This window comes from Pteropus medius, unplaced genomic scaffold (genome assembly GCF_902729225.1).
Source record: "Pteropus medius unplaced genomic scaffold, Ma_sr-lr_union100, whole genome shotgun sequence".
NCBI classification, from domain to species: Eukaryota; Metazoa; Chordata; class Mammalia; order Chiroptera; family Pteropodidae; genus Pteropus; species Pteropus medius.
Window position 1 is genome coordinate 1,870,928 of NW_024349798.1, and position 15,666 is coordinate 1,886,593.

General features: G+C 54.4%; 1 protein-coding gene across 3 annotated transcripts in view; it reads left to right on the top strand.

Moving 5' to 3' along the window:
- The first annotated feature begins 6,331 nt into the window (after nucleotides 1-6,331).
- The window catches only part of GSG1L (GSG1 like), a 182,881-nt gene continuing 173,546 nt past the window's right edge, over nucleotides 6,332-15,666 (top strand). For 2 of the 3 annotated variants that reach the window (XM_039884680.1, XM_039884681.1), the window contains exon 1: nucleotides 6,398-6,743. In XM_039884680.1, the coding sequence (XP_039740614.1) occupies nucleotides 6,398-6,743 (346 nt within the window). Of the gene's footprint in view, nucleotides 6,744-15,666 lie in introns of all 3 variants that reach the window. The other variant, XM_039884682.1, reaches the window with a different exon arrangement.

Below are 15,666 nucleotides of genomic sequence, written 5' to 3' on the forward strand. Positions count from 1 at the left end.
AAAATGTTTTCTCCCCAGCCTTCCTGGTCATTCCTCCTCAGGATAGGAGTAGAACAAGCCAGCCACAGACCTTAGGGACTGAGATAAATGTTACTGAGTGTTTGGAACAAGGAGGGGAGTCAGTGACCCCCAGGCTCATTCTGAGCTGTGGGGCACTTGATTCACCTGAAGATGATGGAGGCCTTGGGCTCTGATCTCTTACCCCTCCCCTGCTACTTGTTGAGCTTCAGTTTCTCCAGCTGAACTAGTTAGAATTCCCTAAGGGTTCCAGCATATCCCTTTGGCGAAAGTGCCTGATGTGCAGTTTGTGCCAAATAAACATTCGCAGACTCTGACTGAAGGAGTGACTCCCCTGATTCATTATTGCTCCATCCCACCGAGATTTTCCCTGGCCTGTCACCCAGAGGACATCCCAGCTGGTGATGGGGACCAGCGTGAGGTCAGAGGGCCACAAGAAGCCTTCTTGCCTTCCTGCCTTGGTCATCAGAGCCAAGGATAATTTGCAGGTTACCATATTGCAGTGGTTCCTGAGAACTTTTGAACAAATGTCCTAGAGTGTTTGCGTGCCAGGGGCCTTGTTTTCTGTGAACACGGCTGGGCATTTGGGGGTCCTTCTCATCACGCAGAGCAGGCTTTTGTGCTTGACAGGGACCACGACATAAGCCTCCTAACACAGCTCCAAGACGCCTCACCTCCCATCCGCCCACCCCGCTGGCCTGCTGTGACCTTCTAGAAAGAGCCCTGGGCGTGTCATGCTCCTGCTCCATAGTCATCACTGGATCCCCATCACTGAGGGGATAAGGACTAGAGCTCCTGGGCTGGCCTTCAAGGCCATGGGGTAGGAGTTCTCCTCAAGCCCCCAGCACTCCGAGCCACTTGCCTCTGCGTGCCTTCCGCTTCCAAGAGGTGTGGTGCTGGGCCATTGATGGAACCTCTCTGAGCAGCCTCAGTTTCCTCATCTGCAAAACGGAGGCCTTGAGACTTGAGAGTGACAGGGGACGGAGGACAAGGGTGGACATCACTCGGCACATGTGATGTCCCCTGTTTACAGATGAGAAAACTGAGGCTCTGAGAGAGAAGTTTGGCCCAGATGTGGCAGAGCCGGAATTAAAAGCCAGAACTTCCACCCTTAATCTGGGACATCTTCTAACTCTTCCAGCTCAAACGTGCCTCCTCGGCAAGGCTTCACGTTGCTCCCTCTCCAACCTGTCTCCTTTCCTCCACTGCATATATCACCATCTGCAATTATTGAATTGATTAGCTGCTTCTTTGTTTATTATCGTCTCCTTCTCTGGAATGTAAGCCCCATGAAGGCATGGACCCGGTTTGTCTTGTTCACCCAATGCCTGGCATAGAGCCGGGGCCCAGTCAATTCTTCTAGAATAGTTGGAAGAGATAAGACAGTTTCAAAGAACAGAGTGGAGGTAATGAAGCTGGTTCCTTTCTCCTTTGGAGGACCCACCCCTGGGGACTTTTCTGATTGCATGGAGCTCCAGGGCCCCTTCCTCCTTTGGGAACACTGGCCTTGAGCAGCGAGCAGCCTCATAAACACTGGGACCTTGAGGCTGGCTTTCACCCAAACCCTGGAGTGGCATCTTAACCAGGGAAGTGAAGTGGATATTAAGCTTAGATACCTTGGGAGTTAATGTTTAGAAATCTTCGTTGATAATTGGAAATTAGCTAATCCTTTAGGGGGGTCTCTAAGGCTAGGATGCTTTCCCAAGCTCTATTTTGAAAGTTTAGGAAACAGGAAGTAATTTAGGAGGCCTGGAAGCTAGCAAATGTCTTTGTAGCAGCCCAAGTGGAAAGCGAAATGCATTTGGGCCATGTCCCTTCAGAACATATTCGCATTTCCTGAAAAGTATGAATTTCATTATTAATAGCAACACTTTTCCTGGCCAGTTTTGTTGACTATAAAAAGTGCAAAATTCCCAACTGTCCAGTTTGATGCGTTTCCATAAACTGAACGTAACTGTGTGACCAGCCGAGGAGCCCCCATCTAGGCTCTCCCACTACTACCCTACCTCACAGGTGTAACCATCACCCTGACTTTGAGCGCCATAGGTTGGTTTTATCAAAAACATTTTGGGCCTTAATTCCAGGTTCTCAGATTCAAATGCCTCCAGCGGCCCAACAGGTATCCTTAACGAGGGAGGTTCCAGTGGGACTGTGGCACCTTGTGCCCCCCGTACAGGGACATGTGCCAGTGATTGCCAGGCAAAAACACAAGCTTTGATTTTGCAAGAGAAGCCAGAAGTCCAGATTTTTATGTGACATCTCATGATCACTGAATGTTGGCAACTCATAAAAATTTAATATGTGGTGGAGGCTAACTCCATCCAGGCCAAACGAAAACTGCTTATGGGCCAAACCTGGCCTGCCGGCTGCCAGTGGGGTGACTTGGAGGGGCCCCCAGGCCTGTGGAGGAGACAGGTATGAACAAAGACATCACAGCTCAGAGAAAGGGTGGGCTGGGGGGGCAGGGCCAGTGCAGGCTCCGCAGTGGAGTGTGTTTAAATAGCACTTCGATGGACACACCAGATAGGAAGGGCAAGGGCACGCCAGGCAGTGGAAGGAAGGCAGGTGGGGGCCTGGCGGTGCTGCCTGAGCACGTGGAGGTCGGAAGCTGCAAAGTGATTTGGTGTGGTAGTGGCAGTGGCAGGGGGAGGCAAAGGGGCTGGAGATGTGGCAGAGCCGGTCTCACAGGACCTGGAGTGGCATTTAGACTTCTGGGGCTGACGGTGGGGAGTGCTTGGAGGAGGTTAAGCAGAGGCACGTCGTGTTTGTCTCTCTGGCCCAAAGTGCAGGGTTGGAGAGCTGGGTAGAGGGTGGGTGGCAGAGCAACAGGAGACGGAGGCCTCGGTCTATGACAGTGGCTAAAGAAAAGAGAACCAGGACTTGGGCCCACATTTCTGGCCTCCTAAACGGATCCCACCCCCACAAGCCCCCAGCAAAGATTCTCCTCGACCAAACCTGAGTCAGGCCTCTCTGAGCCTTCTCAACCAGGCCCTGAGTCCAGGATCTGTTCTTGGTCCACTTAGTTTAGTTTTAGCAAGAATCTTACTGGGTCAGTCTAGTGAGAATCCCTCACCCTTGAAACCCAATCGATTCTTCATCCGCTACTCTCAGTATCTGATCCCTCTGAGCCGCTGTCAGTATGAATCCTGTCAAGTCAGTTTAGCCAGAAGCCCTCTCACCCCTGATGTTAACTCTCGGTCATTTTCCATCCACTGACCTGACCCTGCTCCTTGGCTGTAAATTCCCTCCTGAACTTGTACTCAGCGTTGAGGCCACATGTCTCCCTAGGGTAAAACTCCATGCAGTAGTCCCTGGAAGAAAGTCTGCCTCCTGTCTTTAACAAATGTCTTTAAAAAATGAATAATTTTTCTTTAACACCTGCCCGCACACAAGGTACTTCCAACTGTATCACTATATGAAGATACAAATACCTATCCTATGCAAGGGGCTGGCTAATGAGCTTGAATTCATTCGGTCAGACACGTAAAGTGGCTCCCTCCAGTCATAACCTCTACCCCGTCCTTATCTTCAGCTTGAGTACAAGGCTCAGGGCAAGATCAGTCAGAATTTGTGATCTCTCTGCACCCCCAGAGCTACTCCTCCCAGGCCTCGAATCTCAGCAAGTGGCAGCAAGTACGTGGCGGGAGTGCTTGCCAAACACCTCGAAGTTGTCTTTCGGGTTCGATCCTTGAACAGATCCTGCTGGATCAGTCTTTAACCTCCATTGCCACTGTCAGGCCCTTGGTCTGAGCCACTGGTGTTACTGCCTGATTCACTCACTAGGTCTCCACCCTTCTTAACCCAGTAGCCAGAGTGGTCCTCTTAAAACCCAAGTCAGATCATATCTCCCTCTGCTCAGAACCTCCCCAGGCTTCCCCGCAACTCAGAGTAAATGCCAGAGTCCTGTTCATGGCCCACACAGACTGTGAGTGGTCCCCTCCCCCATCCTTGCCCACTGCTCTGTTATCGCCTACCTCGGGGTCTTTGCACTGGTTGCTCCCTCTTCCTAGAAGCTCCTCTCCTGGGATATCCTTTGGCTTGCTCCTATCCTCTTTCAAGTCTTTGCGCCAATTTCACCTTCTCAGTAAGTTCTCCCCGAAGCCCTGATTTAAAATACGACCTGCTCCTTCACTTGTATGCACTTCCCTAGCTCTTAACGCCTGCATACTCCACAGCATTCCTATTAATGTTGTTCGTGTTCCCTATCCTTTCCAATGCCAAGCATCCAGTGGGTGATCAGTGAGTGGAAGAGTGTCTTAGATGGAAATTTCCAACCCCTCTCTCTTCCTCTGGGGATTTTTGAGAGTAGGGCCCTAGGATATATTTTACTTGGGCTGACCTGGCTTTGGACGCACAGGGCAGGGCTCCCAGCTTGTGGGTCTTGCCCATGTGCACACCAACTGCTGTCTCAAGCCTATAACCGAGGGACAGGTTTTCAAATGTGTACAGATACTCCTATGATGAATATTGGATGCCTGTTTAAAAGTATTACTGAATTCCTTGTAGCGGTTTGGCCATAATATATTTTCTCTGTCAACCAATCCCCTCGAGGCCACTGTTACTGCATGGAGGTCCTCCTTCTCAAAATAGTTAGGAACATCTTGCCTAGGGCCAGAAAAAGGATCTAATAAACAAGTCCAAAGACCCCTTGCCATCTTTCACATGGTTCCTGCCAGGTACACGGCCTACAATTACTCTCACCTACCCCCCGGCAGAGTAGCAGCAGCTGACAGTGAGCTCAGGCTTACCCGCCGGAGTAAGGCAATTCACAATTCCTTAACCTTGAGTTCTGCGTGCCCCGCCACTCCACGAGCTGCGGCTTCTTGGAGCTGTTCTCTGCTTGGGCAGAATTCAAATGAGCTCTTGCAATCAACATGCAATTAATTGTTGCACACCGTGGGCATCCGAGCACCAGGCGCTGTGCAGTGTGAAGGAAGTTCAGGGAACATGATCTGTTAGAGCAGAGATGGGGATGGGGGCTCTCACAGTTGGGCAATACTGCTTTTCACAGAGATCTGGAAAGGTTTGTTAGCGTTTGGCCAGCTGCCCTTGGTTCATATGTTAATAATAGTGGCTAGCATTTATTGAGTGCCTACTATGTGCCAAATGCTTTTTACAGACATGATCCCATTTCAACAGCCCAATATTCCACCTTTTTATAGATATGACAGCTGAGGCTCGAAGAAGTGAAGTGACTTGTTCAAAGCTCATGGCTGATCAAGCCCCAGATTTGCCTGGTCACAAAGTCAGTATTCTTGACCATTCTGTCCTCACCCCATCCTTGAAGATTCTGTGTTGGCAGCCTCTGTGGGGTACCATTCCTGGTAACTACAGATTTGTGCCTGGCATGGGGCCTTCTTTGGTCGAGCTGCTCAGGATCTCAGATGGGGATGGCCTGCGTGGGGAAGCCCCATTCTTCATCCTGTGTGGGGCACTTCTTTGCCACTGTTCCTGCTGTTCCATGCCATGATAAGGACCTTAGGTGACTGCAGCTTCGTACTACTAGGGGAGCCTTGCCTGCTAGTTCGCATAGCTCAAGTCCTCCTGGGCAGCCCCCAGGGGGAAGAAGCACAAGCCCTTCAGACTCTACGACATTGCATTCCTGGTGAGAAACCCCTCCTGACCAGTCCTTCAACTCCAGGTCCAGAAAGAGGCATTCCTTCCAGAGGGTCTTGCAGCTCCCAGGCTTCGGGAAGCCCAGCAAACTCTGCAGCTCAGACCCGTTGGGGCTCCTTCCTGGAGTGGGTCCTGCTGGTCCATGTTCCTCGTGGGTAGCCACAACGGGCTCTCCCCTTGCCTCCCACGGGCAGGGCCTTTCTGAGTCTTGCGTCGGGAGTCCCCTCCTGGCTGGTTTTGTTGCCCCACGTCCTTCGTGAGAAGCTTCTTTCTCCGAGAGAGCCTTGCCTGGCATTCTCCTTGCTTCTCACACCCTCCACTTCGGTGCGGGTCGCTTTCGGGGGCGTCAACTATCCCGATCCCCGCCCGCGCCCAGCGTGGGGCGCCCCCTCTCCTCGTGAGGGCGGGCGCCGGAACAGTGTCGCCAGCCGCCTGCAGGTGTCTCCCCACGGAGGGGCGCGCGTCCCTGCGCCGTGGCCGCTGCCAGGCGCCAGCGGCTCCTCGCCGAGGTGCACTCGCGCTCGGGCTTCGGGCGCGCCGGAGCCGCTCTGCCGCCGCCGCCGCCGCCGCCGCGCGCCCCTCGCGCCCCCCGCGCCGCGCCCCCACTCGGGGGAGGGCCATGGGCCAGCGCCGCGTCCGCCGCCGCCGATCGCAGGCGCCCGAGCCGCGGGGCGCGGCAGGCAGCGGCCGCTGACGCGGGGCGCCGGCTGCCAACTTCGCGCGCGGAGCCCCCCGGCGGCGCGGTCCCCGCGGCGCGGGCGGCATGAAGACGAGCCGCCGCGGCCGAGCGCTCCTGGCTGTGGCCCTGAACCTGCTGGCGCTGCTCTTCGCCACCACCGCCTTCCTCACCACGTACTGGTGCCAGGGCACGCAGCGCGTGCCCAAGCCTGGCTGCGGCCAGGGCGGGCGCGCCAACTGCCCCAACTCCGGAGCCAACGCCACGGCCAACGGCACCGCCGCCCCCGCCGCCGCCGCCGCCGCCGCCGCCGCGGGGAGCGGGCCCCCTGGCGGCACGCTCTACAGCTGGGAGACGGGCGACGACCGCTTCCTCTTCAGGAATTTCCACACCGGCATCTGGTACTCGTGCGAGGAGGAGCTCGGCGGGCGCGGTGAGTGAGCGGCGGAGGCGCCCGAGTCCGCGGGCTCGGCCCCGGGCTCCCCTCGCTGCGCGGCCCCGGCGGCCCGAGCCCCTAGCCGCGCTCCCTGCTCCCGGCCGGCGAGTGGGGGGCCCCCGCACCGCCGCTGCCCCACGTTCAAGACGGGGGACGCGCTTTGGGCCGGTCCGGCGGGTAGTATGTTGGGCGTTCGGGACGCTCCTGCATTTTGAGGGTTCGGGGCCGAGCTCCTGCGGCTTCCGAGCGACAGGAGTCTTTGGGGACGTTGCCGCGCCCTGGGGAGGCGCATCTCCCGGGCACCCACCCCAGCTGCGGATCGCAAGGGCGCGCGTTCCTTGCCGCGCCCGGGCGCCTCTCCACGCTCGCCCCTCCCCCTCTTTCCTTCGCGGGGCACTGGGTGCCTCCCACCTATCTCGTCCTGCCCGGGGTGGGGGCGGGGGGTGCAGAGACTGTTGCTGCGAGCCGCCCCTCCCACCGCAGATCTTCAGAGCCAGGAGCCGAGGGAGTCATCCTTCTACCCCCACCCGCAGCGCGCACTAAACCGCTCCCAGACCCGGCTTGCCAAGTGCGAGAGTGGGGAGCTGGGGCAGTCCGGTGGGTTCTACGCAGGGAGCCGTTGGTGTCCTGGCCTCCGCCGGGGAGAGAATGCGGCGGGAGGGAAAGGAGGCAGGCGCGAAAGCGGTACGGCTGGGCGAGGCTCCTATTAGAATTGTGGTGTGTGTGACTTTAGAAGGCAGATCAAACTGCTCCCTTTGCTTCGCGCCCCATCCCGTGCCGCTGAAACGCAGCCAGGGCCGAGTGAGTGCACTGAGGTTGGCAGTGAGGCTAGGCAGGGCTCGGGGTAGAGCTGCCTGGTGCCAGATACCCGGTGCTGGTCCACACCGCCTGGTACCTCAGATGTAGATGTTGCTCCAGGTCCAGGTGTGGGGACGCCCTTGAGTGAATTGACCTCTTTCCCCAAGGTTAATACTCCTCTGTGTATGCGGAGCTCTCCCATGTGGACGTGGTGGATGTGTGCACTCAAGTGTCAAAACCAACAGTTTGCTCTGAATAAGCCATTGGCCTAACCAAAGGTCAGAGGGAAGAAGGTGTAGTAGAGTAAGTGCAAGGACACTGGGCCCTCTGCTGCAATCTCCTTCCCCACATCTTCTCTGATTGGCTCCTCTCCAGCTCCACTGGGACTTCCAGGTCTGCCTTCCAAGGCAGGGTCCTGGGGAGAGAAGACCTCTGGACACCTCCCCCGGCCCCAACACTTTGGAGACAAGGTCTCCCAGGCTGTATCTCATCACCACCTTTTATCTCCTTCATCACACCTGGCACAACTTGAAATTTTCTGACCTGCCCTTGGTCACTAGCTTCTTGTCCCCTGTCCCCACAGGATGTCCTGCTGTGAGGACAGGGACAGAGCTGTTTTATTCACTGCTCGTCCCCAGCTGGTGGGTGGTGTCTAGTGCACAGTTGGTCTTCAGTACCTCTTTGCAGGATAATGTTGGATGAGGCCTTGGGATGATAGACCAGAGGTTTCCCAGGGTGCTGCCTTCTCTGTCTGGTCTCTGGGGTAGCCCTACTCAACTTTCTGGTGACCATCTGCTCCCAATGCTGGCTGTTTGCCCGAGATACTCGGTGCTTGAGCAAGGTCCCGCTTCTGACCATTTTCACCCCCATCAGACTCACTTCCTGTGTGTGCACTCCGGTCTTGAAATTTTACTCTGGGGTGTAATAATAATAAAAAAATAACCTCAAAAGACATCTTGACTAAAATGCTCTGCTCTCCACTCAGCCCAGTCCTAACCTATTCCACAGAAGCCTGGTAATGCCTTGTCCTTGCCTGCGCCCTCTGGGGCAGAGGCCCCCCCACATCTTTCTCCGAGCTCAGGAAGATGTTTCCAAGGTTTGGGAGGCCCTGCCCCGGACACATCGCCTCCTCCTCCCACCAAGTTTCTCTTTTGTGGAGAAACGCGGACGCCTTGCTCCTCCCATTACACACAGCGCTGCCTCTCTGGCAGCAGAGTTGTCCTGCCCCTGCCTCCGTGGAGTGTCTTGACCCTTGCTGGCCGGCTGGGACTCTTAATCGTTTGAGGTCTCTCCTGGCCTCTCCCTGAAGGTCACGGTCACAACACTTGCAGTTGTTTCTCTATTGCTCATCCATGTAGGTCATCCAGGGCTTGACACAGGACATTTAAGCCTACACATTTAAAAAAATTAATTGAAAAACATCTGAAAACAATGTTGGCTTACATTTATTGAGCCCTTAATGTGCCCCAGGCACTTTTTAAAACTACTCACCTCCCAGATCTCTTTGACCCCTTGCCAGTACCCTTGAGGCGGGCACTTCTATGGTGCCTATTTTTTCCAGACGAGGAATTTAAGGCTCAGAAAGGTTTTTGTCCAGGCCTTGCAGTTGGCAAGGGGGCCTGAATTATCTCCTTGGGAAGAAAAGAATCGGGGTGACGTGGTAAGGGAAGAGGACGGTGCTGTCGGGGGTTGGAGAAGGGGGGTGATTTGGTGGGTTCGGCATAAGACCCTGGCTTCCAGTCTTCTGTTAGCAAAAGTGTGAATGGTTAGTTTGTTGGATAAGTAAGACCGACCCGCCGTTTTCTCTTTTCTCTTGATCACTGTTGGCTAGAGATCGCCCCTCCCAGAAAATCACAATTTTCTTCCCTGGGAGCTTGGAAAATAGTTATCAGCCTGTCAGTGCTGGTGAGAAATTTGGAAGGTCTGAGCCAGCTCGGTTTCCTCGGCTGATGCCACAGCACCCCAGCCCCGCCCCTCCACCACTGTGGTCCTGAAAGGGTGTCAGGAAGTACCTGGCCTCAAACTTTTGTTGCTATGACAACCTTTCTTCTGGGTTCTGTGACCATTTTTTAATTTATTTTTTACTCCAAGAGGAAAAAAAGCAACAAACCCTGAAAAAAATCCTGCCTTCCCCGCTCCCCACCCCTGAGAACATCAAGGACCGGCTTCCTTCTCTCCCGCCCAAGAAACTATAAGGAATTTTACGTTAACAGGAATGAAAACACCAACCGCGAAATCCTAACCTCTCTGTGAGAAGCAGATGCTAAATGTTCTTTCCTCTCAAAACCTGTTCGGTAATTTCTTTCTGTGCTCAGATAAACCTCTCCCCACTCTGGGCGGCCACAGGGAAATCTAATAAGCCCCTTTTCCCACACTAAAAATCTACAGCATTCACAAAGAAAACTGCAGCCTGTCCTAAACGGACACAATTTCACCAGAACCAGCACAAAGGAACCTTTTCTTCGTCCTCCAAGAAAGAGCATGAACCTCCTTCAGCAAAGAGAAAGAAAGGGAAGTGTGGCCACCACACTGAATTACCCTGAGCCCTTCACGCAAATTGGATTCTTCTCTGGTTTGGAAGGTTGGAAGGGCTGGGTGGGTGCAGGCACGGGCGGTCAGGGTGTGAAGCAGGTAAAGGACAGTAGAGGTCGGGGGTGGGAGGTGGGGTGGCCAGCAGCAGGTGGGCATGCTAACTGGGAGCACAGGTGATGTTGGACTCCATCCTGAGGAAATGGTGACTCGGGAATGAATGGGGCACCAGGCTTGAGGACTCGGGAGAGGAGGGCTTGAGAGAGGAGGCACTGGGACGGCCAGAGAGGAGAGCCAGAGAGGAGAGCTGTCACGGGAAGCAGGAGCAGGCTGCTCGGTGTTCTTATTTCACTTGAGACCCACTGTCTCCCTGTATTGGGGGCAGTAATGCCCTTTCTCTCTTGCAACACAAAGGAGGGACAGGATTTAACAATTGCTCTGATGCTGGGTGTAGAGGGGCCTGAGGGGACCAATGGCAGAGGCTGGGAGGCCACTGCACTTGCCACTGTTGACTTTATCTCCATGTTCCTTGTTTGTTTTGTGTGTTGTCCACCAGCTCAGTGAAGGTGGGATTGAGTTTGTCTGCATTGTTCTGAAAGATGGAGAGTTCTCGACCGGAAGGCCAGGCTCTGCCTTTTTTTTTAGTAGTGTGGTTTTTGCAAGAGCCTTGGTTTGCTCTCCTGTAGAATGGGAATCAGAGCAGTTAGCACCTGTCCCAGACACAAAGATCAGTGGAATAGTGCAGGGAAGGTGCTGAGCCACTGCTGGGAGCGTGAGTGTGCAGCCACCACCTGTCTGAGCCATGCACACCTCTTCTGTGCAGTGGCCTCCCAGCCTCTGCCATTGGTCCCCTCAGGCCCCTCTACACCCAGCATCAGAGCAATTGTTAAATCCTGTCCCTCCTTTGTGTTGCCCCCTCCAGCAGCCAGGACATCCCCTGCCTGAGTGGCCCTCAGCCCCTCCTCTGCTACAGCCTCTCTGGTCTCCCCTCCTCCTCCACCGCCTCCTCCAGCCTTCCTGTGGTCACAGTCTCCTGTCACCCTGGCCCCCAACACCGGCACTCTTCCTCCAGATCACAAGACTATTTCTAGAAACTTCTTTAAGTCAGTGCTGAGCTCTTTCCAAGCACCCGAATTAAAATTTATCTCCCCACACATTTCCTGCATGATTTTTCTTCTAGTGCTTGCCACTGTTGACTTTATCTCCATGTTCCTTGTTTGTTTTGTGTGTTGTCCACCAGCTCAGTGAAGGTGGGATTGAGTTTGTCTGCATTGTTCCCTGCCGGCTCTGCAGTGCTCCCACTGGCACACAATAGGTGCTCAGTCAACATTCTTGGGACGAATGTTGCTTGTTGCTTGTTGCTATGACTTTGTATCAGTTCTTTCCTGGGCGCTAGGTGTTTTTTTCTTGGGACACAGTGAGCCAGGGAGCAGTCCGGGGACCCCTCCCTGGCCACAGAGGTGCCCACTGCACACTACCCTCCTTACACATCCAAGTGAGTGACAGCCGGGGCCTTTCCTACTTAGGAGGGGACAGCCCCTGGTGGCCCCCCATGCCTTTCTTGTGTCCCTTCTTTTCTACAGAAAATTCCAGCTTTTCTGCCCACTGCCTTAAATGATGCTGCTACATTTTCACAAGTACAAGGATGCATGTGACGTCCCCAACCAGGAAGCTTCTCTAGTGCTTGGGGTGTGTTGGTGTAACATCAGGTGGTCTCCGTGTTAGGAGCTCCTGAAGGGTGAAGAGTCTGACTTTGAAAGGTATGGCTCTGAGCCTTGACGAGTGTTACCTCCTTCCATCCCCATAACAGCCCTATGGGGTAGGTGCCATGGTTGTGCCTATTTTCCAGACGAGGAAACTGAGGCACAAGAGGTGAAGTGACTTATCCAAGATCACGCCGCTACCAAGTGGCAGAGCCGGGATGGGCACCCAGGCAGAAGGCTGCAGAGTTCCAGAGCCTGCTGGTAGGGGGTGCTGCACCCCATCCCTATCAACCCAATTCATTCAGGCTCCCTGGCTCCTCCAACAGGCCTCAGTGGGGAGAGCATCGCACCAGGAGTCATGGGCCCTGGGGTTGAGTCCAGGCCCCAATGCCAGCTTGCTGAGAGACTTTGCTAAGTCACACTCCCTCTCTCTGTGGCCTTTTTATTCCTCATGTGTAAAATGAGGGTTTGGTTTTTTTTTGTTTTTTGTTTTGGTCTGGATAATGGAGGTGGCAGAGCACCCCATGACTGCAGGGTCAGATACTCCAGGCTCCAGCCCCCACGCTACCACTCACCCGCTGTGGTAGGCTCAGACACAAGGACGGTAGTATAGACCTCACAACAGGGTCACCGGGTTAAAGCGGATCACTCGGGCACTCGCTGCACTGCAAGGCTAGGGATGTGATGCTCGCCGAGAGCTGACCCTGCGTCAGAGGCTGCAGACCTGTGGCCCGCGGGTCAGAGCTGAACTGTCTGTTTTGTTTTGTTTGGCCCCGCAGTGTTTACAGTGTCTTTGAATAAGGTGCCCACATTTGAAAACTGACACATGTCATAGAGACATCTGAATTTATGATTTTTCTCAAAAGCCTGCCAGATCTGTCGGCGCTGGGCCCAGGTTCCTGTGAGAGCAGCAGCTGGCCCTGCCGGAGTCCACAGTCCACCCTTGACCACCCCGCGTCCTCACCACTGACATGACCTGCCACCGTCCAGGTGCTCAGGCTCCAAACCCGGGAGTTGGATCACTTCCCTCCTCTGCTTGGTCCCTTCCTACGTGCTCCGTCTCACTCAGTCACAGCCAGCCACCTACTAGTGCCTGTGGCCTGTTGGGATTTGCCCCATTGCCTCTCTGACCTCTTCTCCCTCTCCTCCCCCCACCAGGTTGCTCTGCCTCAGCCACGCCAGCCTCCTTGCTGATCCCTGAATAGGCCAGAACCCCCCCCGCCCCCATGCCGCCAAGGCCTTTGCACTTGCTGTTCCTGCTGTCTGGGAACTCTTCTCTTAGATACAGATCTGTGAGGCTCTCTCCCTTCTCAGGCAGGTCTCTGCTCAAATGTCCTCTTCTCAGTGAGGCCTTCCTGGACCACACTGTCTAAATTAGTGACTTTGCTGTCTCCCAGGACTTCCCCCTCCCACCTTGTTCCCCCATCACTCTAATTGTCTTACCCACGACAGACCACGCTCATCTAGCTTCTTTATCATCTCTCTTCCCTGCTCGGATGCTCGCTCCATGGGGCAGGACTTGGTCCATTTCGCACAATGCCACATCCCAGAGCCTAAATGAGCAGGCACTTAGCAAGGGTTCAGTGACTATATGTTGAACGCATTTGGGATTCTAGGAACTTCTCAGGCTTTCTGTGTGTGGCAGGAGGTTGGAATCTGCGCCCTGTCCCTGTTCCCATGGACTTGTCAGACGTTCTTTCTTCCCTTATCCCTCTCCTGTTCTGCTCCTGGGAAGAGTGTTCAGTGTGACGCTGGGAGGAGCTGAAGGGGTGTGCTGTGGTCACCCCCTGTTTAAATTCTGGGGTACCAGACTCAGGACTATCTTGTGGGCATGCTGTGACCTCTACGTGTCCTGCAGGACCGTGCTAAGTTCTTCTGGTCCCAAGTGACAGAGGCAGACTTGAGCTCAAGTCAGAATAAAGAAGAGTTTATTAGGAGGATGCTTCCACCCATGGAGTCCAGGCAAAGGTGAGATCACCAGGTGTCAGAGGCCAGAGCCTGGGCTACCCGGGCTCCTGGAGGCCGGGCTTGGTGGGCCCTCCTTCAGGTCTAGAGCCACCGAGGCCAGACCAGAAGCCTAACAGGGTGCCATAAAGAGGGAGTGGATGAGGGCCCACATAGGACCAAGCTGTCCATTTTGTGAAAACTCTAGGTTTTTATATGAAATATCTTGTTGGTTAAAATTTGGCAACTAATCAAATTGCTCTGCAGGCCAAAAGCAAATACAAGGGGCGAGCAGACCCTCGTCCTGCCTGTTTGCAGCTTCTGGGTCAGAGCCCTGCTGGTAACACGACTTGACTCTCATCCCCCAATTTCCATGCCTGTTGGTGCACGGTCTCAAGAGAGAATCTGACTGGACAGTGGCGTGCGGGTGGCCACAGTGGTCCACTCTGCTCTGTTCTGGAAGTGGGGGTAGGGGATTATATGACCCAGTCTTGTGGAGTGACGGGAGCAGAAAATTCATTGAGCCAAGGGAATGGATTGGGGTGTGGGCAGACATCCCAAAAGGTCCGACCCTGTTAGCCAGGACTCGCTGCAAGCGAGAGAAACTGACTTGAAATGGGCCCAAAAGGGGATTTGTGATCTCTTCTAATGGAAAGTCCGACAAGAGAAGTCTGGGGCTGCGACATGGCTAGGTCGAGCAGTGTTGTTAGCAGTCTGTCTCTTTCAGCAGTTGGCTCTGCCTTCTTCTGGATTAGCTTCATGCTCAGTGGACTGTCCCCCTGTGGTCATCCCTGAAAGCTTTGAGCCCACCTCCTGTCCTTCCAATACCTTCAGTGTGAAAGAGAGATCCTCCTCCCCAAGGTTTCAACAAAAGTCCCAGAACTGGTTCTCATTGGACCACCTTGGGTTATGTCCCCACCCCGCACCTATCAGGGTGGCCAAAGGGGATGGCTTGTGTTGACTGGCCAGGCTGTGGTCATATGCCCTCCCCGGAACAGAAGAGGAGGACAGCTCTACCTAAACCACGTGGCCTGAGTGTGGAAGAGGCATTTATCTGTTAGCACATGCCACAGCAATGCTATGTAACAACTACAAGACCTCAGTGGCACATAGCTGCAAATATTTACTCAGCTTAAGAATCTGCGGGTCACTGATGTAAGGTGCTCCGGGCTGGGTCACTCACATGTGTGATGGCTGCTGGCTGTTGGCTGCAGCGATGGAGGCCACTGGGCCATGTGCCTCTTACCTCTGGTCGGCTACCATGGGCATGTTCTCATGTCAGGGATGGGAAAGCCGGAGCGAGGAAACTGCAAGCACTTTTCAAGCCTCTGCTTATATCCCATTGGTCAAAGCGAGTCACGTGGCTGAGCCCAGCAGCAGTGTGGGAGGGCCCTGCAAAGTTATAAGGCCAAGGGCATGCATTTGGGGAAGAGTGAAGAGTTGGGGCCATTAAAGCAACCACTATGTCACTGATGGTTCCTCAAAATCAGGGGCTGGTTCCAGTAAAACGGACAATAGATGTTGGTCAGGAAAGAACAACAGATGCCCCCCACTTACACAACGAGTGTGTATCCAGAAGCTGAAGGAGTTGGTGGCCATGCCCTCCATCCCCCGCCTAATTCCTTTTAGCTAAGACGCTACAGCTGTGCTTGAGTTCAGTGGCTCTTGATTCTTTGGGGCCCTGGGACTCAGTGATGCTGGGATGAAACCATGGGCCTCCCTCCAGAGAAACTGCATTCCTTAAACATACAATTTGGCCTACAGTTTCCTGAGGCCCATCACCGAGACCACACCAGGTTGAGCATCTCTGACCCATTTGATGTTTCCCAAACTTTTCTCTGCCCCAGAATCATTTAGAGAACATGGTCAAATACAGATTCCCAGGGCCTTGCTCTTGGACCTTCCGCTTGATGGGTCTGAGATGAGTCTGTATCTCTAACCAGCTC